Raw genomic sequence first — 27530 nt, 5'->3', positions numbered from 1 at the left:
CTGTCGCCAGTGACTCAAGGCAGCCCAGCTCCAGGTTGAGCTGTTGTTCAGCATCTTAGCTGTGGAGGGCAGTGTCACTGGTCCTCATATGTGGGATCCGAACCGGGGCCCTCTGGCATCCCAAGCCAGCTCTCAACCAACACACCACTTGGCCGGCCCAAGTCTGTGGTTCTTTAAATGTCCGTTCACTACTGAGCAAAATTTCATTAGTTAGTGTTAGTTAGGTTTCTCTTAATTGACTAAATCGATAACATCATCACCAGTTCCAGGCCTCTAGCTGGTCAGCAGTGTGCATGCAAAGCACAGAGAGCACTGAGGAAATAGACAATAGATTTGGGGCGAGACTAAGGAAATACAAAATGGCCATGAGCCTCACGGAGTTATATGCTTGGAGGTGAAGAACAGAAAATAAAATCCTCTGAGGATGCCGTCCCTGTTTTATGAAAAGTAACTATATTTTCCAAATTAAAAATATTTAGTGAGCAGAAATGTATTATTTTACATTTTAAATTATCTTTAATGCTGACCTAGTAACTCTCATAGCTGCTTCTACATTCAGTCTGTTGTGATATGATGTTTTGGTTGAAGTGAATGAAGAAAATCAGGCCTCCCACAAATAACATAGTTGGAAAAAAGAGAAGCTTGCAGGCTCCCTGAAAGGATCTTGGAGACCACCAGGGTCTAGGGCCACACTTTGAGTTACTGTTTTAGAGTCATATCTGTTATTGCTATCACAGAGGTTTATTTGGCCAGTATAGGTTGGTTATCAAAGTGTAGGGATGCAGAAAATGTATTCCTTGGGTTGTTTTGGGTCATTAAATTATTTCATACAGGTTATCCCAATATAGCTCTCTTGTTAATTTACTTTATAAATTTGAAAGCATTATAGAAATATAAAGTAGGTATCCAGGTGTTGGGGCAGAATTTTGTTTAAAGAAACTTGGTTTCATGGGGTTTCCAGATGCTCAGACTGCGGCGCGCGATGACTGGTGCAAGAGACATGGAGGTGGGCATGGCGGTGGAAGACGCTTGGGATGGTCCCAGAGCTGCAAGGCTTAGGTGAAGCCCGAGGCAAGCAGCAGAGGCATCACGAAGTACAACCGCACACCCGTTTCCAAAACACCCCTACTGGTTGCATCTCTGGCTCTTTATCTTTGTCTACCTGGCATTGTTTTTCTTCGTTTATGGTTTGCTCTGAATGGTTTGGCTGATACCTAAATTATTAAGTTGGTTTCTGGAGTGGATTCTGAAAATGACTACAAACTTCTTCAACAAAGAAGACAGACAAGAATGGAACGGATTTCAAAATGGAAGAATTTGAAACTCTAGGGGACCTTTCTTTTATTTTACATATTATTCATTTGGGGGGCTATATTAAGTGTGTAATGACCTCACCCATTCATAACTAAGATAAGTTCTGAAAAAAAAACTCTTGATTCATGTTTTAAAAACTTTCAAACATCTAATGGGTTTACAGTGGATGAAATAAAAGTATTGATACAAAAAAAACGTGGGTTTCAGAACAACGATTCCACTGAGGGTAGAAGGAGTTTCAATAGGCAATGAGGAAGGAATACTACATTAGGTGTAGTATTATAGGTAGGAAAAGTGTGAAAGCAGGGAGCAATCTGTAACTTATAGTAGTTATTTACAGTGGAATAAATAACTATAATGGTAAGAAAGTGCTAACATAACCTTTTAAGTAGGGTTATTACTTTGCCTGAATACCAGAACCTTTTTTTCTGGTCAGCATACCTCTTCAAATTTGATTACTTTTTTTTTTGGTTACTTTAAGTTTTAGTTCTATAACCTAAAACTTACTGCCAACTTAATGCGAGGACTTTAACAAATATTATCTGATTTCTCATTTATCTCTGGTCAAGTGAAAGAACCTGAAGAGACTGGAAAGACGCAGTTGGGAAATTGATAGGAAAACCAAGAGTGTGTGTAATCCTGGAAGCCAGTTGAGGTAAGTGTTTGAAGAAGGAGGGAGTGATCCACTTTGTCAATGCATGCTTATTGATGAAGTAAAGAAAATGCAAATTGATCATCAGATTTAGTGACATGGAGGTCATTAGTGACCTGGACAACAGAAGTTCCCATGGAGTGGTTGAGGTGAAAGCCCTATTGGGGTGGAATCAAAAGAGATTGGAAGTCTTATATCCCACATATCAGTGAAATCATATGGTTCTCGACTTTTTCTGTCTGACTTATTTCACTTAGCATAATAATCTCAAGATCCATGCATGTTGTCACAAATAGCACTATTTCATCTTATGGCAGAATAGTATTCCATTGTAATACCACATTTTCTTTATCCAATATATGGTGATGGAAGGAGAACTGACTCAGGGTGGTGAACACACAATGTAATATATAGATGATGTATTACAGAATTGTACACTTGAAATCTATGTAACTTTATTAACCATTGTTACCCCAATAAACTTTTAAAAAAAGAGCGAATAGAAGGAGAGGAGTTGAAAACTCTGTATAAACAGCTCTTTCCAGGAGTTTTGATTAAAAAGGTCAACAGAGAAATGGAGTAGATAGTAGAGAATATGGTTTTGAAAAGTGGTTTTTGAGAGAAACAATAGCATGTTTACATGCTGCTGTTTTTTTGAGAGCTTCGGTGGTGAGCACAATACACTTACATCATTTCCTTATAGAACCCATAATATAGTGGAGGGAAACTATATTAAACAAATGATTATACAAATAATCAAATAGTTATCATTGCAATGAGTATTAAAAGAAAAAGTTCAAAGTACATTCAGAGCATAATTGTCAGACCTGACATTTTCAAGGACATCAAGAAAGGCTTTTCTTTAGATTCTACATATAAGTGAGATCATATAGTATTTGTTATTCTCAGCCTGACTTACTTCACTTAACGCATCTAAAGAACAAAATCAAGGAACAAACAATAGAAACAGACTTGTAGATACAGAGAACAAACAGGGTTGCCAGAGGGGAGAGGAGTTTCAGGGCTAGGTGAAAAAGGTGAAGGGATTAAGAAATATAAATTGGTAGTTACAGAATAGTGACAGGGATGTAAAATACAGCGTAGAGAATATAGTTAATAATGTTGCAATAACTGTGTATAGTGCCAGGTGTGTACTGGACTAATTGGGGGAGGGGGGGCAGGGAGGTGTTACTGCATAAATTATAAATTATATAAATGTCTAACCACTGTGCTGTATACCTGAAACTAATATTAGGTTGTCAGAAAAGTCATGACGCATGTTTGCAACAGATGGCACTAGTTCATTTATGGAAGTACTAGAGTCATTCGCATCTATGTTATTTCTATGTCATTTCACAGCTGACAGTTCTAGCTTCATTCTAAAAAAAATTGAGCGATTTGGTTGAGTTGGGAGATTTTACAACAAGTTGAAGATGGAAAACCAACTGTGCATTTTTGCCATATTTTACTATTTTTACTTTCATAAAGGGAAGAACGCGCATCAAGCTTGTGAAAAGTTGCATAAAGTTTACGGCGACAATGTTCTACAAGAACATTAGTGCCAACGATGGTTCATGAAATTCTGGGCTGGTGATTTTGATCTCAACGATGCTCCTCGATCAGGGAGGCCCACCAAGGTTGATGACGACAAAATAAAGGCACTGATCGAGTCAAACCCATGTTACACAACACAAGAGATTGCAGAAACATTGAACATCCGTCATTCAAGTGTTCACGACCACCTGAAGAAGCTGGGATATGGAAGCAAGCTTGATATTTGGGTTCCACGTGAACTCAAAGAAGTTCTTTTGACGGCACGTATAAACATCTGCAATATGCTCATTAAACGTGAGGAAAACAATTCTTTTTTGAAGCGACTGATAACTAGTGATTGTTTACAACAATGTGGTGTGCAAACGGTCTTGGTCCCGACGTGATGTTTCCCCTCAAACAACATCGAAAGCAGACATTCATCAGAGGAAGGCTTTGCTCTCAGTGTGGTGGGATTTTAAAGGTGTTGTGTTTTTCGAGCTCCTAGCAAGGAACCAAGCAATCAATTTGAATGTGTACTGTCGGCAATTGGACAGTTTGAAGGAATTCATCATCCAGAAATGTCCAGAGCTTGTTAATTGTAAAGGAGTTGTGTTCCATCGCGACAACATGAGACCACACACATGTTTGATCACCCGTCAAAAACTATTGGAGCTTGGATGGGATGTGTTGCCACACCCACCATACTCGCCTGACCTTGCGCCGTCAGACTTCCACTTGTTTTGCTCTCTTCAAAACTCCTTGCGTGGTATAATGTTCAATTCAGATGAGGCTGTAAATCAGCACCTTGTTCAGTTTTTCACAAATAAAGACAGGTCCTTCTATGAACAAGGAATTATGAAGCTCATTGAAAGATGGCAAAAGGTTATTGAACAAAACAGGCAACATACCATTGATTGGTCTTTGTTCTTTATATAACTAAATGTCCTTTGAAAAACAGACAAAATATGTCATGACTCTTCCAACAACCCAATATAAAATAATACTGAATGTCCACTGTAACTAAAAAAAGAACGAAAGGCGTTTCTAAATAAATGATATTCAAGTTCCACTTAGGAAAGGTAATAGTACGTGCAAAGGTAGAGAGAATATGGCATATCTGAGATACTGAAAAAATGCCATTGAATTTGAAGTTCAGAAAGGGTGGAGGATGAGTGGGGCACAAAGGAAAGTTGAAGAGATAAGCAGTGACCAGATTATTTAGGTTAGTGCTCATAGAATTAGCTAAATTCTTTGGTTTTATTGTTATGCCAAGACCATTAGGGACAAAAGTGAACCAGCCAAAATTGAAAGGTAAAAGAAGGATCAGATAGGCAGCAGCATGGAAAGGTGAATTGCGTGACTACTATTCATATTGCTACAGATGGGACATTAGGCCAAGTCTGTTCGTAGCTTCATAATCAGTTATTTCCCAGTAAATTTAGTTTGTTTAGTTTTCAGCAATTGAGAGATTTCTGTCTTATTGATCAAATCATACAGTAAGTAGGTCCAATTTGTCTGTTAAGACGGCCAAAAACAAAAGATCAAATCACTTTTTACTAATATTTTCCAATGGTACTCTTTTCTCTCTCTCACTTAAAAATTAATATATACTCCAACTTTTTATTAAGACATTTTCAAGCACATAGAAAATATGTAAAACTTTTGCAGTGAGTATCTATATACCCACAATCTAGAGTCAAGAACTTTTATCAATTTATTACATTTGCTTTCTTTGTTTTGATGCACAATTTGAAAGTAAATTACAGACTTCATGATACTACATATGCAAATATCTCAGCATGCATTTCTTAAAAATAAGGACATTCTGTTCCATAATCTCAATATTATCATATTTAAGGTAGTTAAAATAATTCCCTGATAGTTTCTAATACCCATCAATATTAGATATCCCTAGATGTCCCCTCAAAATCTTTTTTAACAGCCTTATTTGGAGTATAATTTTCTTTCAAATGCAAGATTCAATGATTTACTGGAAATTTATAAAAGTTATGCAACCATAATCTAATTTCAGAACATTTCCATCGCTCCAAAAAGAAACCTCATATACCTGTTATTTATTGAACCAGAATAAAATCAAGGTTCACACATGTATTTAATTATGTCTCTGTAAATCTTTCTTCTAGAACAAGTTTCATTTCCTCCCATGTAATTTTAGAAAAGACCAGCTGTTTGATTTTTAGAATGTCCCACATTCTGGATTTAGCTGCATGTTTTTTCATTATACCATTTAACTTTTTCCTCTAGCCCCCACGCACCCAGTACTTTCTGTTAAAGTCTTGATTAGTTCATTCTGACATATTTGAAATAAGGCTCATTTGTTAATTATCTCCCTCCTCTAAAATGTAAGCCTCATGAAGTCATGGACTTGATGTGTATTGTTTAACACGAGTGCTTGGCTCATAGTAGTATCTCAATAAACGTGTGTTTAGTGAATAAGTGAATCATCTACATTCAGTTTATATATTTTATGCCACATAGATTCAATCTTAGTTTAAGATACTTTTTCCATTTTAAATTGTAGAACCATGATTTATTTTCTAATATATCCTAAGTCAGTAATTCAGATTGATGAAAAACATGTTTTCTTTCATTTCAGCATGCCATAAACATTTTAGGTATTTCTCTAATTTATAGGATATCAGATTTACTTTCATGATTAGGAATTTCATGCTCAAATGTCTTGGAATAGATTAAGCCAAATAGATTACAATGTTTGGTAAGGCTGCTTATCAGAAAATTGAAGGGATTGCATAAATAAGGTGTATGGTCATATTTCGGGCTGTTGAGGGATTTCATCCTAGAATTGACTCTATGGAAGCATAGAGAAAAACAGATACCTAGAGTTACTGAGTTTGGAGTAAATCAAACAAATGTACTAGGAGCTTCAGATTCCTGATTCAGGCAATTATGTAGGCAGATTATTTTATTGTCAGTCAAAGGGTTAAAAAGATCCCCGGGAGTCTAGGTGAAAACAGCTGACTTCCTAATGTGGAACTTTCCCATATTCCTGAGTACTACATGACAACTGCTGATGGCAATGTTATAATAAATAGGTAAAAATAACTGATATGACATGTTGTTAAGGGTCAGGTTAGCAAATTCTGTGACTCAGAATATATGCCAAAGCAGTGGATGTAGCATGATAGTCTGGGCAATGTAATTTAGCCTTTACTCTTTAGGATCTGCAATCCAGTAAGGGAAAAGGAAATTACAAATGACAATTTACAGGTATAAGTGGCAGAAACATATACAGACACGTGAAGGAACAGAGATAGGTAGTAAGGAATCTGGAATATAAAAGGAAGAAACTCTTAGTTGAGTTTATAGATTATCCAGGCCAATTTGGTCAGTTTCCATATTTTTTTTGTTGATCATAGTTAATAGTTAAGCACCCTTAAGCATCCCCACACGTGGCAGGTATGAAGAGGGGAGGAAAAACCTGAATCACTCCATTTCAACAGCTCTGGTAATCGGGTTGGGTAAGGAAAGAAGTTGAAAATAATAAATGGTGTTTTCAAGTTTTCTGTACATTTCCATTTTCCCAAGTTATCTTCATTATCATGAAAGTTAGTTATATCTAGCCAGAATGTAATGCAGAAAAATACATTGACTAGTTTAAGCTAGACTTCTATCTCCCCTCTTACCCAAAGAGAAATTTATGCCTCACTTATCTGAAAATTTTAGATTGATTGATTGGACAAATTATTGGAACACCTGCTTCAATTTATGGAAACTCATATTATTGACCAATTTAAATTTTATTGACATTAGATTCTCTTCTGTCCTTTCAGGGGAGCTTTTGTCCTGTGACCTTCTGAACTTGAAGGATAGATGTACAATTATAAATAACCATCTTATTTTCATTAGAGTCCTTAGCCAGAATTTGCAGCTACTTTTCATGCTCCAACAATCTTTAATAATGCAGTCTTTAAATCAGGCTGCTAGGGGTCCAATCTTGGCCCTAGTTCCTCCTACCTATGAGACCTTGCACAAATTACTTAACCTTCCTGAGACTGAATTTCCTCATCTCTCAAATGGGGAAAATAATAGTACCTACTTCATGGAGTGGTAAGCATTAAATTAGATAATTTGGGTAAACCACTTGGAACAGTATCTGTTCAAGATGAATACTGAATAGTTGTAATCATTATTATATGATTCATGATAATACTCATAGGAATATCAAGTCTTTACATTTATTTTTATAATTGTCAAACCATGGCCAAATAGTATATCATTTGAACCTGGGTAGGAGGTGAGATTGTAAAAGAGAATGATCATATATCAACTCAATTTTCAAATATGAGAACTGAGATACAGAGAGGTTATACGATTTGTCTGAGAACACTCAGCAAGTAAATGTGGGAGCTGGGCCTTCAACTCTAATGATAATGAACTCTAATAATGATTTGCTACATCAGTGAAGTTGATATAGCCTGCCTAGTGAATTTTCCTAAGATACTTTATCTGCCTTCATCAAGCCAACTCTTCCTCAGTGCTCTTCCTATAATTGAGAATTGTTTTTTCTCCCCCTCAGGATGAATTCTGAGTCATCTCTTCCATATGTTTTTTTCAGATCAGGCCAGTCATGGAAATGTAGTCCCTTTTTATATCAGTATAATAAAGTAATAGTAATGCAAATTTTCAGTTTGTGATGCTTCTGAGCACACCTTACTATTATTTCCAATAAACATCTATAATTCTTGTAAGAAATAAGTCTATGTACTCTGGCCTTTGAATTTTTAGGAAATACGAGGTGTGATCAAAAGCTATGGTGAATGTTTAAATTAAAAAAAAATTACAGTAAAAGGCACATTGCCATTAATCCCCATCAAAATACTCCCAACTTGCTTCAAACACACTTATTCCATTGTTTCTGCCACTTCTGAAGCAGTTCTGGAAGCCCTCTTTCCTGAGTGTCTGTAATTGCGTTGTCGTGGCTTCCTCGGTCCTGAATTGAATCAAAATGTTTACCTTTCATGGTCATTTTGACTTTGGGGAAGAGCCAGAAGTCGCACAGTGCCAGATCCGGTGAATAAGGTGGATGAGGACACACTGTAATGTTTTTATTTGACAGAAATTGCCAAACACCAGAAGCGATGTGACATGGAGTGTTGTCATGATGGAGGATGATTTGTGGAACACTTTAAAACACACCTTCTCTCAACCATAGCTCACACCCGACTGACTGTACCAAACAAGTTGAAACTTGTCACACACTGTTACTAAGGTTCGACAAGCCGCTTCCCATATTGAAGATCCCTGCCTTTCCGTTGGATGGTACTCGGTGGCAACATTCACCATATTTTGTGATCACAATGGAAAGGCCGTGTGTCACACATCGCTTCTGGTTCGGGCATTTCTGTAAACTAAAAACATTACGGTGTGTCCTCATCCACCTTATTCACCAGATCTGATACCGTGTGACTTCTGGCTGTTCCCCAAAGTCAAAATGACAGTGAAAGATAAATGTTTTAAATTGATTTAGGACACCGAGGCAGACACGACAGCGCAACTAAAGACACTGACACAAGAGTACTTCCAGAACTGCTTCAGAAAGCTCTAAGAATGAAGGTTAAGTGTGTTCGAAGCGAGGGAGAGCATTTGGAGGGGGATTAATGGCAATGTGTCTTTTATTGTAATACTTTTTTTTATTTTAACATTCACCATATTTTTTTATCACACCTCATATGCATATGTAGTCATTTCTAATGTGAGAGGAGATGTGACATGCAAATGTACCCAGCTTCAAGAAATAATTGATGCTTTTAGCTATTTCATAGCCAGTATATTCATATATATATATATATATATATATATATATATATATACATTACATCAAACTCTCTGTTCTGCTTTTAGAAATACACTAAAAATTTCATGTGGGGTGGCAGGGTACAGAAGGGAGTGATTGAAGCATTGATAAATGTGAAACCAAGTAAGGCTGTTTAAAGCCATTTATAAACAGATGTGTTTTAAACTGTGTTCTCTGGGAAAATAGTAAGGAGTCCCCCTGGTTTTCGCTTCCTACATTTAGGGCCTTAACTTTTAACAGTTGTTATAAGAGATGACAAGTGTATCCTGGCACAATTAGATCCTAGGGAAAAGTTGACAGATTTTAGACTACAAATCAATTCGGACATACAGCAAATTGCCTCAAGAAGCATCTCATCATCCTCTGTATAAAAATGTTACTTTTAACTCTAACATGTAGATAAAATTATAAAGAATAAATGGAAGGTGAAGTTCTATCTCACTTTGAAAGTCTAATATATGCATTATATTTCATTTATGTCCCAGTCAAATGTGAATGAAATTGATTTTAGATGCTCAGTGCTAAAAACCATGGACTTACCAAGCTTTGTGACTTGAAGAATCAATCTTGTCAAAGGTTTCTACAAAATTCATATTATGAGACATTTATTAAATAGAAACTGGGTCAATGGGAAGAAGACATGTGGCCCCTTATGTTTGGGGTATAGTTTCATAGGAATCATGTCACACAGGTGGAAAGAAAGTAGAATTCAGTTAGCTTTGGTTCACATAAGATAGCCCCTTGAATAGTAGAACTGGAATTTTCAGTGCTCCTAAGACATTTTGTTTACATCATCTATAGCTACATCTTACCACATCTAAGCATACATTATCAGTTGAAATCTGTTGTCATGCAAAACTCAAGTCACTACTGAGTATCCAAAACTTACCAATTGCACTAACAAAATAAGTTCCTTGTTGGCAAACATGTAGTTGAATTTGGAGTGTACGAGGTCTGTCAATTAAGTTTGTGAACTTGCCACCATGCAATTACATTGGCAGCACTGTACAAACAGCTTGGTATACAAACATAACCTAGGTTATGTTAAACTAACATAATACAGAGTCTCACAGCTGTGTTCGTGTGTGGCGGTGTCTTGCTGAGTGGTGTTCATTATTGTCGTTGCGTGCTTTTGTGTGCCGTCGCGAGAATATCTGAGCTTGAATTAGAACAATGAACAAACATTTAATTTCTTGTTAAACTTGGCAAGAGTTGAAGTGAAATCAGGGACATGTTAGTCCAAGTTTTTGGGACTAATGCCATGAAGAAAACGGCAGTGTACAAATGGAGTAAACATTTTTCTGAGAGGAGAGAACGCGTCACTGATGAAGAGAGCTCAGGGTGGCCAGTAATGAGCAGAACTGATGAAAACATTGCAAAAATTCGTCGAATTGTGTGTTAAAATCATCAGTTGACTGTAAGAAGCACAGCAAACCAAGTAAGCATGGATAGAAAAACAGGAAAATTTTAACTGAAAATCTTGGCATAAGAAAGTTGTGTGCAAAAATGGTCCTGAAGAAGCTCACCGAAGAACAAAAGCAAAGGAGAGTTGAAGTATGCCAAGACCTTTTATTTTTATTTATTTATTTATTTATTTATTTATTTATTTATTTATTTTTAAATGTTTTATTGGGGAATTGGGGAAGGGAACAGTGTTGGGGAATTGGGGAAGGGGAACATTGTGTTTTTCCAGGACCCATCAGCTCCAAGTCAAGTTGTTGTCCTTTGATCTTAGTTGTGGAGGACACAAGCTCAGCTCCAAGACCAGTCACCACTTTCAATCTAGTTGCGCGAGGGCGCGGCCCACCATCCCATGCGGGAGTCGAACCAGCAACTTTGTTAAGAGCATGCACTCTCACCAGCTGAGCCATCTGGCAGCCCGTTGGCAGCTCAGCAACAGCTCAGCGCTGGTGCAGCTCACTGGCCCATGTGGGAATTGAACTGGCAACCCTGTTGCTCAGAGCTCGTGCTCTAACTAACTGAGCCACCCAGCCAGCCCCTTGTCAAGACCTTTTGGAGTGGCAAGACAGTGTTTTGGGCCATGTTATCATCGGTGATGAAACATGGGTGTACCAATACAACACTGAAACAAAGCGTCAAAGTGCACAGTGGAAGTTAGCCAATTCTACACGACCAAAAAAGTTCTGTCAGTCCAAATCAAGAGTCAAAACAATGTTTCTAACCTTTTTTGATATCAGAGGGATTATTCATTATGAATTTGTACCAACTGGACAAACAGTTAACTAAGTTTACTATTTGGAAGTGCTGAAAAGGTTGCTTGAAAAAATTAGATGAAAATGACCTGAACTTTTCGCCAACAATTCATGGCTCTTGCATCATGACAATGCACCAGCTTACACGGCACTGTCTGTGAGGGAGTTTTTAGCCAGTAAACAAATAACTGTATTGGAACACCCTCCTTACTCACCTGATCTGGCCTCCAATGACTTCTTTCTTTACCCGAAGATAAAATAAATATTGAAAGGAAGACATTTTGATGACATTCAGGATATCAAGGGTAATACGATGACAGTTCTCGTGGCCATTCCAGAAAAAGAGTTCCCAAATTGCTTTGAAGGGTGGACTAGGCCCCGGCATCGGTGCATAGCTTCCCAAGAGGAGTACTTTGAAGGTGACTGTAGTGATATTCAGCAATGAGGTATGTAGCACTTTTTCTAGGATGAGTTCACGAACGTAATTGTCAGACCTCATATGTATATAATGGATTTCTACAGATGGTTTCTTAAAACATTGACACTGGTACTATAAATAATAACATTTTGTTCATGGCTTCTTGACTAGGACAAAGTGCTTAAGGGTAAAGCTAGTTCTTCTGAGGGCCTTTGCTCTTTTCTTTAGACTACACTCTTAGACTTTTCACACAGTTTCAGAAATGTATGCAGGAGATATCCTTTCCTATTACTTGAGAAATAGCCATAACATGGACTTTGTCAATGATGAGTCAGTCATGTCGCCTAGATATCACATGATAGTCAGCACAATGTTTTGCATACCATCTCTAAATAATGTATATTTGTCATCCAAGTGCCAGCTGCTTATTTCAAAGTAAATGATTGAATAAATTAGAATAATTTCATGTATTTCCTAGCTGTGTCTGCTAAGAGGGCCTAGAAGCAATGATTCCCCAGTAGGATTCTAGGGCTAATGCAGGGGACATACAAAGTGATCCTGGAGCATCTTGTAGAGTTAGAAAGTGAGTACTTAAGAAAAAAAAATGATGGTGGTATGTCAGAAGAACTCCCAAACTCTAAAGCTGGAACAATTTTAGCAACACAATAAAGTAGTATTGAGATATTCCTAAAGTATGAAATCAGTATTCATGATCCATACTGATACCAATAGATGATGGAAACCATAAATTAATGCATATGAATTGACAAGTCTCTGATATACATGAATTCCAAATAATCTATGTAGATATTCCTCCATGAGGGAGGTGGAACATGAGTCCCCACTCCTTAAGTATGGACTGCACATTGTGACTTCCTTCCAAAGAGTACAGTATAGAAAGGGAGGGTCATCATACAGTGGAGAAAGCTGACAAGCATTACCTAAGTTTGGTGATCAACATTAACATCAGTGATAAGTCACCTTAGTTTGTACTCTTAATATGATGTAATGAGAATGGTACTTTACCTGTTTTCTTCCTCCCAAGAATTTACGCTGTAACCTAACTCTAGAACCTAACTCTATCCATGAGAAAAACATCAGACAAACCTAAATTGAAGAACATTCTAAAACATAAATACCTGATCAGTATTTCTCAAAACAGTAGAATCATCAAAACCAAGGGAATTCTGAGGAGCTGCCAGTCTAGAGGAGCCCAAGAGACATGTTGACTAAATGCAATGTGGTACCCTTGATGGATTCCTTGGATGAAAAAAGGATGTTAGCTAAAAACTAAGGAAATCTGATTCTAAAGAATGGACTTAATATGTCCATATTGGCTTATTAGTTGTAGCAAATGTTCCACATTAATGTAAGGTATTAGCAATAAAAGAAACTGGGTGCATAGGATACAGCAGTTCTCTGTATTATACTTGCAACTTTTCTGTAAATATAAAACCATTCTAAAACAAGAAGGTAAGGGAGTAGGAGGTGGTAGAAGAGGGTAAAGGGGATCAAATATATGGTGATGGAAGGAGAACTGACTTGGTGGGGTGAATACACTATGCAATATATACATAATGTATTATAGAATTCTACACTTGAAACCTATGTAATTTTACTATCCAATGTCACCCCAATAAATTTAATAACACTTTTTAAAAGTTTGCTTAACAAACCATTTTACTTCATTAGCATAAAAACTAAACAATAGCAATATTTGTTTTTCTGAATATAAAATCCAAAATGTACTGGTATATGAAGAGGGTGAAGTATTTGTTTCTTTAAAGTAAACACTTAGCTAAAATTTACACTTAGAGCTTCTACCCTCTCATATTCATCATTTTCTATTGTATCTTGTGCATCTTCAATATTTTGTTGATGATATAAGCTTTCTGGTATCATCCTTAAGATGGTACAGACTGATATCTTGTCATTTGACAATTCTGTAGAAGAAAGGAAGAGGAGGCGACATTTCCAGTTCTGCACCTTTTCCCTAGAATGACAAATGCGCCATTACACAACTGTACTGGAGGGAATTCACATGAGGAGAATGGCTTCAGTACGTCACAGTTTTCCATCATGTTGATCCCAGTCAAGATAAGAGCAATAGTTCCTCTTTCAAGACAGTCATGCTAACAACTGGAAGAAAATGCGTTCATGCTTGAGTTTTATTGAGAAGGAAGGATATCATATTACATACACTTGCTAGAGCTAGATATTCTCAAGAAATAGTGAAATATTAAATTTGTCCGTAAACCCTCTTTGTCTCTTACTTGCCCTATGAATTAGATTGTGCTACAGCTGTTCTCTATATTATCATTCAATATGAAATGGCAAAACATAGTGTGATAATTAAAGGTATTGTTAGTATATATGTGTAGACTATTATTTTATAATTTAATATTTCCTATCTTAAATCCTTTAAGTAGCTTGATAAGAGGCCTTAAGTACCAGTAGCATGGTACTTAAACTTACATTGGCTCATATGAACAAAAAAATACCCAGTTTCTTTTTATAGGGGTTCTCATCCAAATGTCCATACCTTTGTCAAAGAGTTGAGTACTTCAGATTAAGTCTTGGAGTGATTATCAACTATTTTTACTTTTTTACTTATTTTTATATTTTTTATTAGTTTCAGGTGTACAAAACACATAATAGTTTACACCCCTCCCAAAGTGATAACCCCCTCCCCAAGCTACTACCACTCTGACATTGTATATAGCTGTTACAATTCCATTGACTCTGTTCCCTATGCTGTACTTTACATCCCGTGATGACACAGAGGGTGCCAAAAAAATGTATACACATTTTAAGAAAGGAAAAAACGGTATTAAAATTGTAATACTCAATATATACCAATAACAAAAGATGAATACAAGTCATGTGTATACATATTTTCGGCACCCCCAGTGTGTTAATTATAGTTGACATTCAGTATTATTCTACTCCAGCTTCAGGTGTATAGGGCAATGGTCAGACATCTACACAGTCTATGAAGTGTTCCCCCTGATAAGTCCAGTACCCACCTGCCACCCTACATGATCTTTACATTACTGATTATATTCCCCATACTGTATTTCATATCCCCATGACTATTTTGTGACGACCAATTTGTACTTTCTAATCCCTTCACCTTCTCCCCCATCCCCATCTCCCTCCAATCTGGCAATCATCAGTTTTTTCTCTATATCTTTGAGTATGTTTCTGTTTTGTTTGCTCATTTATCCTGTTCTTTAGATTCCTCATGTAAGTGAGATCATATGGTATTTGTCTTTCTCAGTCTGACTTATTTTACTTAGTATAAATTCTCTAGGTCCATCGTGTTGTTGCAAGTGGTAAGATTTAATTCTTTTTTATGGCCGAGTAATACTCCATTGTATAAATTACCAGTTTCTTTATCCAATCCTCTATCAATGGGTGTTTCGGTTTCCATATCTTGGCTATTGTGAATACTGCTGCAATAAACATAGGGGTACATTTTTTTTTGTCAAATTAGTGTTTTGGATTTCTTTGGATAAATACCCAGGAGTGGAATTGCTGGGTCACATGGTAGTTCTATTTTTAATCTTTTGGGGAACCTCCATACTGTTTTCCATAGTGGCTGCACCAATCTGCAGTCCCACCAACAGTGCACCAGGGTTCCCTTTTCCCCACAACCTCGCCAGCACTTGTTGTTTGTTGATTTATTGATGATAGCCATTCTTACAGGTGTGAGATGGTTCCTCACTGTGGTTTTTATTTGCATTTCTCTAATGTTTAGTGATGTTGAGCATCTTTTCATATGTCTGTTGGCCATCTGTATGTACACTTTAGATAAATGTCTCTTCACGTCCTCTGCCCATTTTTTAATGGGTTGTTTGTTTTTTTTGGTGTGTTGTATGAGTTTTTAAAATAAATTTTGGATATTAACCCCTTATTAGGTGTATCATTGGCAAATATCTTCTCCCATTCAGTAGGATGTCTTTTTGTTTTGTTGATGTTTTCCTTCGCTGTGAAAAAACTTTTTAGTTTGACATAGTTCCCACATGTTTATTTTTTCTTTTGCTTCCCTTGCCTTAGGGGATATATCAGTAAAAATATTACTGAGGGTAAATGTCTGTGAAATTACTTCCTATATTTTCTTCTAGGAGTTTTATGGTTTCGGGTCTTACATTTAAGTCTTTAATGCATTTTGAGTTTATTGTGTATGGCATAAGAAGGTGGTCTAGTTTCATATCTTTGTATGTATCCGTCCAGTTTTCCCAGCACAATTTACTAAATAGACTGTCTACACCAATGTAAATTTTTGTATCCTTTGTCATAGATGAAATGACCATATGGGCATGGATTTATTCTGATTATCCACTATTTTTGAAAGGATTTTCAACTCAAGTGCATGTGTCTGTGAGAATCCATCTACAGTTAGACATATTGAAATTTCAATGAAATGATTTGTAAAATAGAGTAGGTCTCTAAAATAACAAGTCTTGGTGATATTTACAATAGAAATTACACTGCAAAACATTAAAATATGCTTTTAATTAACTTAAATGCATACTGATTTTTACCTGAGCATGTCCAATGAAAAATGGTATAGATACAATCACTTTAAAGAAGGAGAAAAATTGATATGACAACTGGTTTACAACAGTATAGTAATGTGAATATTTCGCATTGTATTTGGCTTTTCTTTTTTACTTCAGGGCCTTAGCATCTGCTCTTCCTTCTGCCTGGAACATTCTATCAACTTTGACTCTTTTTCTTATTCCCATTTGTTTAACTCCTTCATCTTGCTAGCTCTGATTTATCTATGAGGTCTGAGATTATATGTTAGTATCTCAGAGCTGACCTTCCATTCTGAATTAGGTCCCTCCTTACACCTCTCATAGCATCATGTAAATTTCCTTCATTATCCCAATCACAATTATAATTATATACTCATTCATTTAATGTTTGTGTAATGACTATTACCTTTATTAGACTGTAATCTCCATGGCATATAACATGGTATCTGCCACATAATATATGATCAAATGGGAGTTTTTGTAAGAAGGACTAAACAAATAACTATTTTAACACCCAGGTTACCAACAGAGCTGTCACAATTGATATATAATCTTTTTATAAAATGAGCATACTTCATACAAATAAAGATACAGAGAATCAATTTAATTTCTACAATAGAAACAGAAGGTAAGCTACAATACTTTTAAACCGAGTATTTGAACAAGAGACTTGGTTGGTTACTTTTTCTCTTTTCTCTGCGCTTTATCTTATAAGAAAAGAACACACAGATTCTGCAGTTCCGAAAGCCTCCCACATGTTGTCTTTTGCCAGCTCCCTTTCCCAATTCCCCTCTGAAGTTATTCTAAATGTTATTTTTCTTACTTTTAATTTTTCGACATTTTTATTATATAATCATGTGACCATTATCACAATAACTCATTTTTCTCTATATCTATGGGTCTGTTTCTGTTTTGTTTCTTTTATTTAGATTTCACATATAAGTGAGATCATATGGTATGTGTCTTTCTCTGACTTATTTCACTTAGCGTAATACCTTCTGTGTCCATCCACATTGTCATAAATAACAACATTTTATTCTCTTTTATTGCTGAATAATATTCTATTGTGTGAGTGTGTGTATCTCACATCTTCTTTACTCATTTATCTGTTAATGGATATCTAGGCCGCTTCCACATCTGGGCTATTGCTAATAATGCTTCAGTGAACATAGGGATGAGTATATCTTTTCAAATTAGCCTGTTGGCCATCTGTATGTCCTCTTTAGAGAAATGTCTCTTCATATCCTCTGCCCATGTCTTAATTAGGTTTTGGTTTTTTTTGGTGTTGAGTTGAATGAGTGTGTTTTATAAATTTTGGATATTAGCCCCTTATCAGATATATCGTGGGCAAATATCTTCTCCCATGCAGTAGGCTGCCTTTTTGTTTTATTGATGATTTCCTTTGCTGTGAAAACACTTTTAAGTTTGATATAATCCCACATGTTTATTTTTTCTTTTATTTACCTTGCCCAAGGGGCTATATCAGTAAAAATATTACTGAGGGTAATGTCTGAAAATTTACTCCCTGTGTTTTCTTCTAGGAGTTTTATGGTTTCAGGTTTTACTTTTAAGTTAATCCATTTTGAATTTGTTCTCGTGTATGGCATAAGTAGGTGGTCCATTTTCATTTTTTTGCATGTGTCAGTCCAATTTTCCTAGCACCATTTATTAAATAGACTATATTTACTGGCTAATTTTCTGAAGTTTTCTTTGTAGGCTTTACTTTCTCTGCCAACCCCTTGCATGTCGTTGTTAAATTGGATCTAGTGTTCAAACCCTTTTTCACTTGAAATTCATCCCAAGGTATATCAATTTTCTCCCATGACTTTAGCCATCACTCAGTGACTGCCAATCCTATATCTCTAACTTAGGTCACATTCCAGATTGCCAGTACTCATATATTCAATCTCCTACATGCAGATTGATTCAGATGTCTCACAGACACCTCAAACTTGACGAGTCTGATACCAAACCTAGACATTTTTGCAGTCTGTGCCACTTCCTATATTACCTAGTCTTTTGCATTGCATTTTATCTAGTCTCTGAAGCCAGAACCTTGACCTAGATTCCTTTCTCACTCTCAGCCTTTGTAAACAGTTGGTCATTAATTTCAGTAGAATTACCTTAATGTTTCTCATGTATTTCTCCCTCTTTTCAGTAACAATGCCACTGCTTTTTAGTTCAGATACTTTCATTTCTTGTTTTCATGAATACTTAAGTGATTTCATTGCTTACAGTCTTCTCTGTCTCCAACTCATCTTTCACACTGTAAAAAAGTGTCTCTTAAACACTGAAATGTGACCATGTCACTCTCCTGCTTAAAATATTCAATGTCTCTCCATTAGCTTCACTGTAAGTCCCATAGAATAAATTCCAACCTCCTTAGCATCACATCCAAAGCCTTTGTGTACTAGTCTCTGCCTATATTTCTAGCTGATGTCAGGACTAATTCTCAAGGAATTGAAATTAGAATGGATTATGCTATTCTAAATGTCCAGAATCAGAGAGAACCAGCAAATTGAATATGAACTAAAATCCTTAAGGGCTTTTGATGATCAAGTCAAGGAAACAATGATATTTGACATATCTTTAGAATAGGAGTAAGAATGGAAAAGACAGAAAGACCTAAGAGGAGATGGACTGAACTGCAGGGGAAGGATAATACAAGCAAGAACCCAGCAAATGAAATGCAGGAAATTTTCACCAAAGGTCACTGTAAAGTCTGTGGCATTAAGCTTATGATAGATAGGTATGTTTGGTTGACTTAAAGGGTCAAAGTCCAGATGGAGACTGACAGAAAAATCTATGATGTGGCTGATGATCTTTCTCTTCTATTTAAAAGACTTTATTGGCTTCCTAACAACTATAGGACAATATCCAAGATTTTAAAATAACCAAAGAGGGCCTCCATGATCGGGCTATTTCCCGTCTATGCAGCCTCACCTCCTGCCACTGCCCTCTTCACTCTAAGCTCCATCAGCACTAAATACATGGTACTTTTTCAGATTCCTTTTTTTTAAATTAAACATATTGTTTCCTCTGCCTAGAATGTCCTTCATTTCTGATTTCCTGGGTAAATTCCTATTCATCCTTCAAAACCTTATACAGGCATCACCAACTCCAGGAGGCTTCTCTGAATGCCCCTGTCCTCCAGAATTCCCCGTCCGTCTATCCATTCATTTGTTTGTTTGTTATTGAGCAAATATTTATTGAGTACTTGATGTGATCCAGATGCCATGTTAGGTAATGGGAACTCAGTCAATAAGATGGATCAAACATGGCCTTTACCCTTCCTGGCCCATTTAGCAGTGGATACACACATATGAGGTCTGACAATTAAGTTCACGAAATCGTTGCAATGCTGTTGCTAACCTTTTTTTTTAATATCAGAGGGATTATTTATCATGAATTTGTACCAACTGGACAGAGAGTTAACCAAGTTTCCTATTTGGAAGTGCTGAAAAGGCTGCATTAAAAAGTTAGACAATCTGGGTGGGGATGAGGGAGAAGGGGAAGGGGTTAGACAGCATAAATACGTAACTACAATATTGCCACAGGGACATGAAAGACATTTTGGGGAATATAATTAATATTGTTGTAAATATTTTGTAGGGTGTCAGGTGGTCACATGTCTTGCTAGCGAGACCGCATCATGGATGGGGAAGAGGCTTGATCACTGCACTGTACACCTGAAGCTGATGTTGTATAATATTGTATGTCAACTATAAGTGAATATATATAGTCATGGGATGTGGAGTATAGTGTGGGAGTGGAGTCAAGGGAATTGTAATAGGTATGTATGATATTGGGGGGAAGTAGGGCGGCGGATTGGGGGAGGGAGTTGTCACTTCGAGGGGTAAAAAGTATAACTATTGCACTGTGTTGTACAGCTGAAACTAATTCTAAAAAATGTGTATTTCATAATAAAAAATAATTAAAAGAAAAAAAGTTAGACAATCTGAACTTTTTGCCAACAATTCATGGCTCTTACATCACGCCAATGCACCAGCTCACATGGCACTGTCTGTGAGGGAGTTTTTAGCCAGTAAACGAATAACTGTATTGGAACACCCTCCCTACTCACCTGATCTGGCCCCCAATGACTTCTTTCTTTACCTGAAGATAAAGGAAATATTTAAAGGAAGACATTTTGATGACATTCAGGACATCAAGGGTAATACAATGACAGCTCTCATGGCCATTCCAGATAAAGAGTTCCAAAATTGCTTTGAAGGGTGGACTAGGCGCTGGCATCGGTGCATAGCTTCCCAAGGGGAGTACTTGGAAGGTGACTAGTGATATTCAGCAATGAGGGATGTAACACTTTTTAAAGGATGAGTTCGCGAACTTAATTGTCCTACCTCGTGTATACACACACACACACACACACACACACACACACACTCAAATAATCAGGCAAATAAAATAATCACCAGTTTACTATGTGCTATGAATAAAAGAAACAAGGAATTCTGATACAGAGTAATGAAGATGAGTGGTAGATATAAAGGCAACCTACTATAGTATAAGGTTGAGCCATATGAAATTGCTGATGTTTGACTGTTTTTGTCTTATGTAATTGGCAATTTTATGTAGTTCAACCTAATAGTTGCCCTGCTGATGAATCAACATTTAAACTGAGATCGACTGTTTTTGTCTTATGTAATTGGCAATTTTATGTACTTCAACCTAATAGTTGCCTTTCTGATGAATTGACATTTAAACTGAGATGTGAAGGATGATGTGGAAGTAGCCATGATGGCTTAACTTACAGCTTAGTATGTTTCAGAAATGAAGAGACTGGAGAAGATAGAATTAAGAAAAGGGGTGAGTTTGAGAGCTTGCTCAAGAGTGTGAGCTCTGAGCAATAGCAGTTCAAGTCCCAGCCCGAGCTGAGCTGCCGCTGAGCTGCCAACAGGTGGCAGGATAGCTCAGCTGAAAAAAATAAAAGAAAGAAAAGGGATGAGTGACTCTAGATGAAAGTAAGAGATAAGCAGGACAGATCATACAGAACCTTTATAGGAGTGTGGATTTGATTCTTACTAAAATATAAAGCCACTGGAGTATTTTAAGATCCTTCTGATTGCAGTGTGGGACTGGAATGGAAAAAAGAATAAAGGTAGAGATAGGGCAATCAATTAAGAGGTTGATAGAGGGAGGCGATCTTGTGTTGTATTAGGTGTGAAAGGTTTAGAGTCAGTCTGCCTTGGTTTAAATTCTGGTTCTGTCATTTATTCGCTGCTACTTTACGTAAATTAGTCAAATTCTCTAAGCCTCAGTTTCTCTGTGTGTGAATTAGGCATAATAAGAGAATCAACCTCATAATATCGGGTTGTTGGAAAAGTCATGACTCATTTTTGCAATGAAAAACATAGAAAAAAATATGTCATGACTTTTTGACAACCCAATAGTCGTCTAGAGATTGAATGAGATAATTCATTGCAAAATACTAAGAAGTCCCTGGCGGAAAATAAACACCTGTAGATACTGAGATTAATAGTCCAAGTGAGAGATGGCTGTGCCTGGACTAACTTGATGACAGTATATTTGAAGAGAACTGAATGGATATGAAATCTATTGTAGAGGTTTAAACAGCAGGATTGAGTAACGGATCGGATGAGAGGGGGAGGGCTTTTTTCAGATGTTTCTGAATTTCTGGATTTCTGTCAAAGAATGGAGTAGATTGTGCTCCACTTTTGTAAGTTGAGGAGGTCTGCCTGGTACAGAATTTAGCAATAAAAGTTTCTGTCTTTATACCATATAAAGGAGAATGAAAAAAAGAAAAAAGGTACATATTATGCAATATAAAAAGAAATACTTATTAAAAATTTTAGATAACCTTCATGAGTATATAAAACACTTTAAGTTTGTTATATTCATACCACAGTGTCTATAATATGCAAAAATATTAAATATGCATATTTTGTTCCCAGAGTCTAAGATTTTGGAAATTTCTACTATACTTTGTGATAGACAGTGAACCATTAAGTTGTGTATTTATTATGTCTTACATTAAAGGTGTTTTGTAATCATTCCATCTGCTTTTCTCACAGAATGGCACCCACTTGGCGTACCAGCAGTTGAAGAATTTAAGGAGGGCATCTAACCTTAATCTCCTTAGCAACCGAGAGTCTGCTCTGGGAACCATTAGGCACCATGGGGAAGCGGGATAATCGGGTAGCCTACATGAATCCTATAGCCATGGCCAGATGGAGGGGCCCAGCTCAGTCTGCAGGCCCGACAATACAAGATTATCTCAATCGACCAAGGCCCACCTGGGAAGAAGTAAAGAAACAATTAGAAAATAAAAAGAAAGGCTCCAAGGCATTAGCTGAATTTGAAGAAAAAATGAATGAGAATTGGAAGAAAGAACTAGAAAAAAGCAGAGAAAAAGTATTAAGTGGAAATGAGAGTTCATCCAAAAAAAGAGAACGCAAGAAAAGGAAAAAGAAGAAATCTTGTCGGTCTTCATCTTCCTCATCAAGCTCTGATTCATCAAACAGTTCTTCAGATTCTGAGGAGGAGGACAAGAAACAAGGAAAAAGGAGAAAGAAAAAGAAGAATCGTTCACACAAATCTTCAGAAAGCTCTACGTGTGAATCGGAATCAGAGAGCAAGGAATCTGGAAAAAAGAAAAGGAAGTTAAAGGATGAAACAGAGAAAGAAAAATATATAAGTGTCAGCAGAAAAAGAAAGAAGATTTACCCTGAGGATAAGCCTTTATCATCGGAGTCCTCATCAGAATCAGATTATGAAGAGGAGGTACAAGCGAAAAAGAAGAGAAGATATGAAGAAAGAGAAAAGGCAGCAGAAAAAGCAAAAAAGAAGAAAAAGAAGAAGCACAGGAAACATAGTAAAAAGAAGAAAAAGAAGTCGAGTTAAGTCCTGAGTCAGGATGACATCAAGAAAAAAAAAAGCAAGATTTCCTTATTTTGAAAAAGCAAGGTCTAAAGGAAACTTCAACTGTGAACGTTAGGGCACATTTACCAAAATGCATGTCTCCCTGTGTTAATAGAATTATTATTCTATTAAGTTGCCAGTCAAATGCCACTGTGCCAGAAAGGGCCATAATTGTTGTCTGCAGCTTAAATATATGATTTCCTTTGCGTGTTTTTCCTTACAGTGTTTTAATTACTCTGAGAGCTAAAGCCCTGTTGTCATACTAGTGGTGAAAATGTTTGGAATTAAAATGTTTTAGATCATTTTGACACACAAAAAATATATCTAATGTTCAAACTATCTAATTTGGATACATCTTTCAAATACAGTCTGAAATACAGTCCAGACCTATATAGTGGACATTTTTGAAGCATAGATTTAACATTGATGTCTCAAAATACTTACTTTTGAATATAAGTTTAGCTTCTTTTACTTTTCTCCTTAATACATTTTTGGTTTACATGTGGAAAGGGCTTGTGGGGTAAAAAGAGTTTGCTATCCCTTTGGCTAGCTGAATAGTGTGCCTTTGACCCTTATACATTCTATTTTTGCCAGTGCAGCAGCCATTTTTTCTTACTTAGTGAAATTCTGGGATGTTGTGTGCTGCTTCAAGTGAACAAGAAAGACAGCAACTTATCAGTGTAAGTAAGCCCCCAGTTCTATGAAATTTACCTCTACTTCAACAGTACTAAATAGTATTTAGCATTAGAGTGTTACATGATTTGATTTAACTTTGATACCCTTTGGAAGGGAATAATTTTAAACAGACCCTGGTATTTTTTGATTAATAAAGATTCTGAAATATTTTGCATGTTTTATACTATTAAGTTTTGATTATCCAGGGATATTCTATATAACCAGTAATCCTTTTTTTATATGATTTATGCTTAAGATACAAGTTTCAAGTTTGTAATTCTTAATCTTACTATATTCATTTCATTACTGTGTTTAATTGCACACTTGCCAAAATATTTAGCATATATAAAGAAGGTTTTTTAAAAATATTTAATGCCTTCATATTGAAGCTGGTTTACTGTAAGCAAGTTGAGTGCCAGACCTCTAGTACGCTGTGTGTCTTGTTGCATAAAACTACGGCCACACTCTTAGTAAATGTGCTTCGTAAAAGTTGGTTGTCTTAAGCATTACTATTGAATTAAACTAGAAGTTCAGTTTAGGATATAATGACATCATTGGTCTTATATCATATTCTACTAAGATTCTGTGCCTCACTTCTGTTGCTGATTCACGTTTACCACTAATGCTGAAATGAGTTGAAAATTATTTTTACTTTACATTTTTATATATCAGAGTAATGTGACTTATAAATTGATGTCTCAGAAAACACCTGTTACAGAGGTTATGCTAATTTAATGTCATATGTACAAACTATTTTGGCATGATGAGAGAGTCAATAGCTATTTTTTTAAATAGGTGATTTCACATCAGCGCCTTTGAATCTCAAGCAAAATTATTATAAATATAGAAAACATCTAGTAGATAAATACTGGCCCCCAAAATTTTGGGAGTAGAAATACCAAAATCTATCAGTAAGGTTCTTGGAAAATTATAAATGTAATGCCATGTTAGATCACCTTAAAGCTTCATAACATTATCTGTTTCCTAAAATATATCTATATATCTATATACTGATAAAATTATTATATTTAAGGGGTATTTTGTATCCATATAGAATTTTTCAAAACTGTTGTTCATTGAAATATGAAAAAGCTTATATTACTTGTAGAATGTGGCAAAGATATTAACAGCTTATGAAATATCTATGTGCGCCCATCGCTTCTTGTAGTTAGGCAATACCATTTGACTACTTCTAGCAGAGGGATTGCAGGGAGACTGTAAAAAGAAGGGATGTGTTGTTTCGATACTGGAACAATAATAAGTCCTGCGTGGATCCTCCAGCTCTCTCATTACCTGCCACAGTGACCTGAAAGTAGCGTGCTCCAGATGGCATACCTACGAGATGGATGCAACGTGGATCTCTAAGTCACGGTTTGTAAGGGACCTGCCCTGGAGGGTTGATGGACTTGCAGTGAACATTTTCCGAGTAAAAAATAAACTGTTATATGTTAAGCCACTGCGATTTTGGGTTTGTTTTGTTTTGTTTTGTTTTGACCACAGCATCACCTAACCTAATCTAATACGTGGAGCTCTAGAATGTTGATTTCATTATTTACATTAAATAACTCACTTATCTTCTATCACATCTTCCTATAGTTTGCAGATTGATTCAGAGGTGATCATTTATGCATAATAGAAGGAAATGTCACTTCGTGTGCATTGGATTTTATGTAATGACTGAGGAAGAGAGTGGTCTAGCATAATATTCCATGCTTATCAGCAATGCTCACAGAATAGAAAGTAAAATTCCATTATTCCTCTGATTATAGTCAAAACAATCTTCCCAAAACAAAGTAAAGGGTTTGGGAAGCAAATTTAAAGATCACTCATAGAGTATTGATAAAGAAGAGGAATTCTGTTTTATAGATGTAAGTATAGACAATATGGTAGAGAAAAGTGATATAGAATTATGTAGAGAACAATAGGCTAAAATAGATTTAGGTGAACATTTAATGTGTAGCCTCCAGATTGAAAGCAAAATAACTTACCCCTGATATGAAAAGCACTAAAGTCATTATTAGTAATTTTCTTTATGTAACTCATAAGAATAATAGCTTTAGCCATAACATTCTACTTTCTGGAAAGGGAAGCAGTGAAGAAGTCAATAAAAAAGTAGATAGGAGAGGGGGGGAAATCAATAAAATCTAGATTAGGAATGTAACTGCAAGCACAAAAAAAAAGCATTTGAAATATCTCAGGCTGAAGGTAAAGGACTAGATTGGATATAACGAGAATGAGTAAAATTTGGGGTTCTGGTTTTATATCTTTTGATAGTTCCTTTTTTATTATAAATTTATTTGAGAAAGCTGTACCTTTGACATTGTAACCCTAGTCATTTCCTGTTTGACTATATTTATTTTACCAAAAAAATATTTAATCTGTTACAGGTTTATACAATAGCTACTTCATGGCTCGTGGAAATTGTAGTCAAACATTCAAACATACCTGTATACTTCAGAGTAGAACTGAATTTCCTAGTTCTTCCTGAGCTGCAAAAAGATGCGTTCTTTCTTCAAATTGTTCTGTCACTTTTACTTGACTCTTTCATGACACTTAACCTTAATCTGCCTTGTGTTATGTATTTTGTGCACTTATGGACTCGTTATTAAGAGCACTGGCTCTTGGCTAAGCACTAGGTCGAAATTCTTGGCGTGCCCTTTCTTGATAATGCGACCCTAAGTAAGTTAGTTTATCTCAGTGTGCCTCAGTTTCCTCAGATACAAAATCAGGAAAAATAATAGTATCTATCTCTAGAATTATTATGAGAAGACAAGATAACATTTAAAGCATCTATCACAGTTCCTGGCACATAGTAGATGCTCAATAAATGTTATTTATTTTCTCCTCCTATCATCATCATTATTATAGCATATTCACTACTACATTTTAACCTCCTTAAAAGCTGCCTCATCTTTTATCTCTTGCAATGCTGGTACACAGTGTTTTGCATATGATAGGTGCCTCATGATTTTCATTAAATCAAATTGGTCAGGACTGAAGAAAGGAGAATCTAAATGAATGCAATGTATTAGTTTCTATGTGTAAGCTCCCAACCTCATTTTAAAAAATAATGTATTGAAATAGAAATTGCATACCATATGATTCACCTTTAGAAAGTATACAATTCAATGTTTTTTAGTATACTTATACCAAAGCCAAAATCAATGTTAGGACGTTTTAATCACCTCAAAAAGAAACTCCAGAGCTGGCAGAGTGGCGTGATGGTTAAGAACTGGCTTGGGATGCCAGAGGACCCTGGTTCGGATCCCACATATGAGGGCCAGTGACACTGCCCTCCGCAGCTAAGATGCTGAACAACAGCTCAACCTGGAGCTGGGCTGCCGTGAGTCGCCGGCAATGGCGTAGGCTGCAGCCCCTGTGGCAGTGGGTTGCCATGGGCTACCGTGTGTAGCCAGCAGCCAGCGTGAGCGGCCAGCAGCCGCAG

General features: G+C 36.3%; 1 protein-coding gene across 6 annotated transcripts in view; it reads left to right on the top strand.

Annotated features, from left to right (window-relative positions):
- FAM133A (family with sequence similarity 133 member A) overlaps window positions 1–25541 on the top strand; it is a 49533-nt gene extending 23992 nt beyond the window's left edge. For 5 of the 6 annotated variants that reach the window (XM_019641090.1, XM_019641094.1, XM_019641091.1 and 2 more), the window contains 2 exons: window positions 1884–1969; window positions 22564–25541. In XM_019641090.1, coding sequence (XP_019496635.1) covers window positions 22667–23392 — 726 coding nt within the window. In that variant the 5' untranslated portion in view covers window positions 1884–1969; window positions 22564–22666 and the 3' untranslated portion in view covers window positions 23393–25541. Of the gene's footprint in view, window positions 1–1883; window positions 1970–19472; window positions 19504–22563 lie in introns of those variants that run through there. The other variant, XM_019641095.1, reaches the window with a different exon arrangement.
- The last annotated feature ends 1989 nt before the right edge of the window (window positions 25542–27530 follow it).

The sequence above is a fragment of the Hipposideros armiger genome, unplaced genomic scaffold (assembly GCF_001890085.2).
Source record: "Hipposideros armiger isolate ML-2016 unplaced genomic scaffold, ASM189008v1 scaffold_56, whole genome shotgun sequence".
In the NCBI taxonomy this organism is placed as follows: domain Eukaryota; kingdom Metazoa; phylum Chordata; class Mammalia; order Chiroptera; family Hipposideridae; genus Hipposideros; species Hipposideros armiger.
This window is presented reverse-complemented; position numbering and strand designations above follow the sequence as displayed.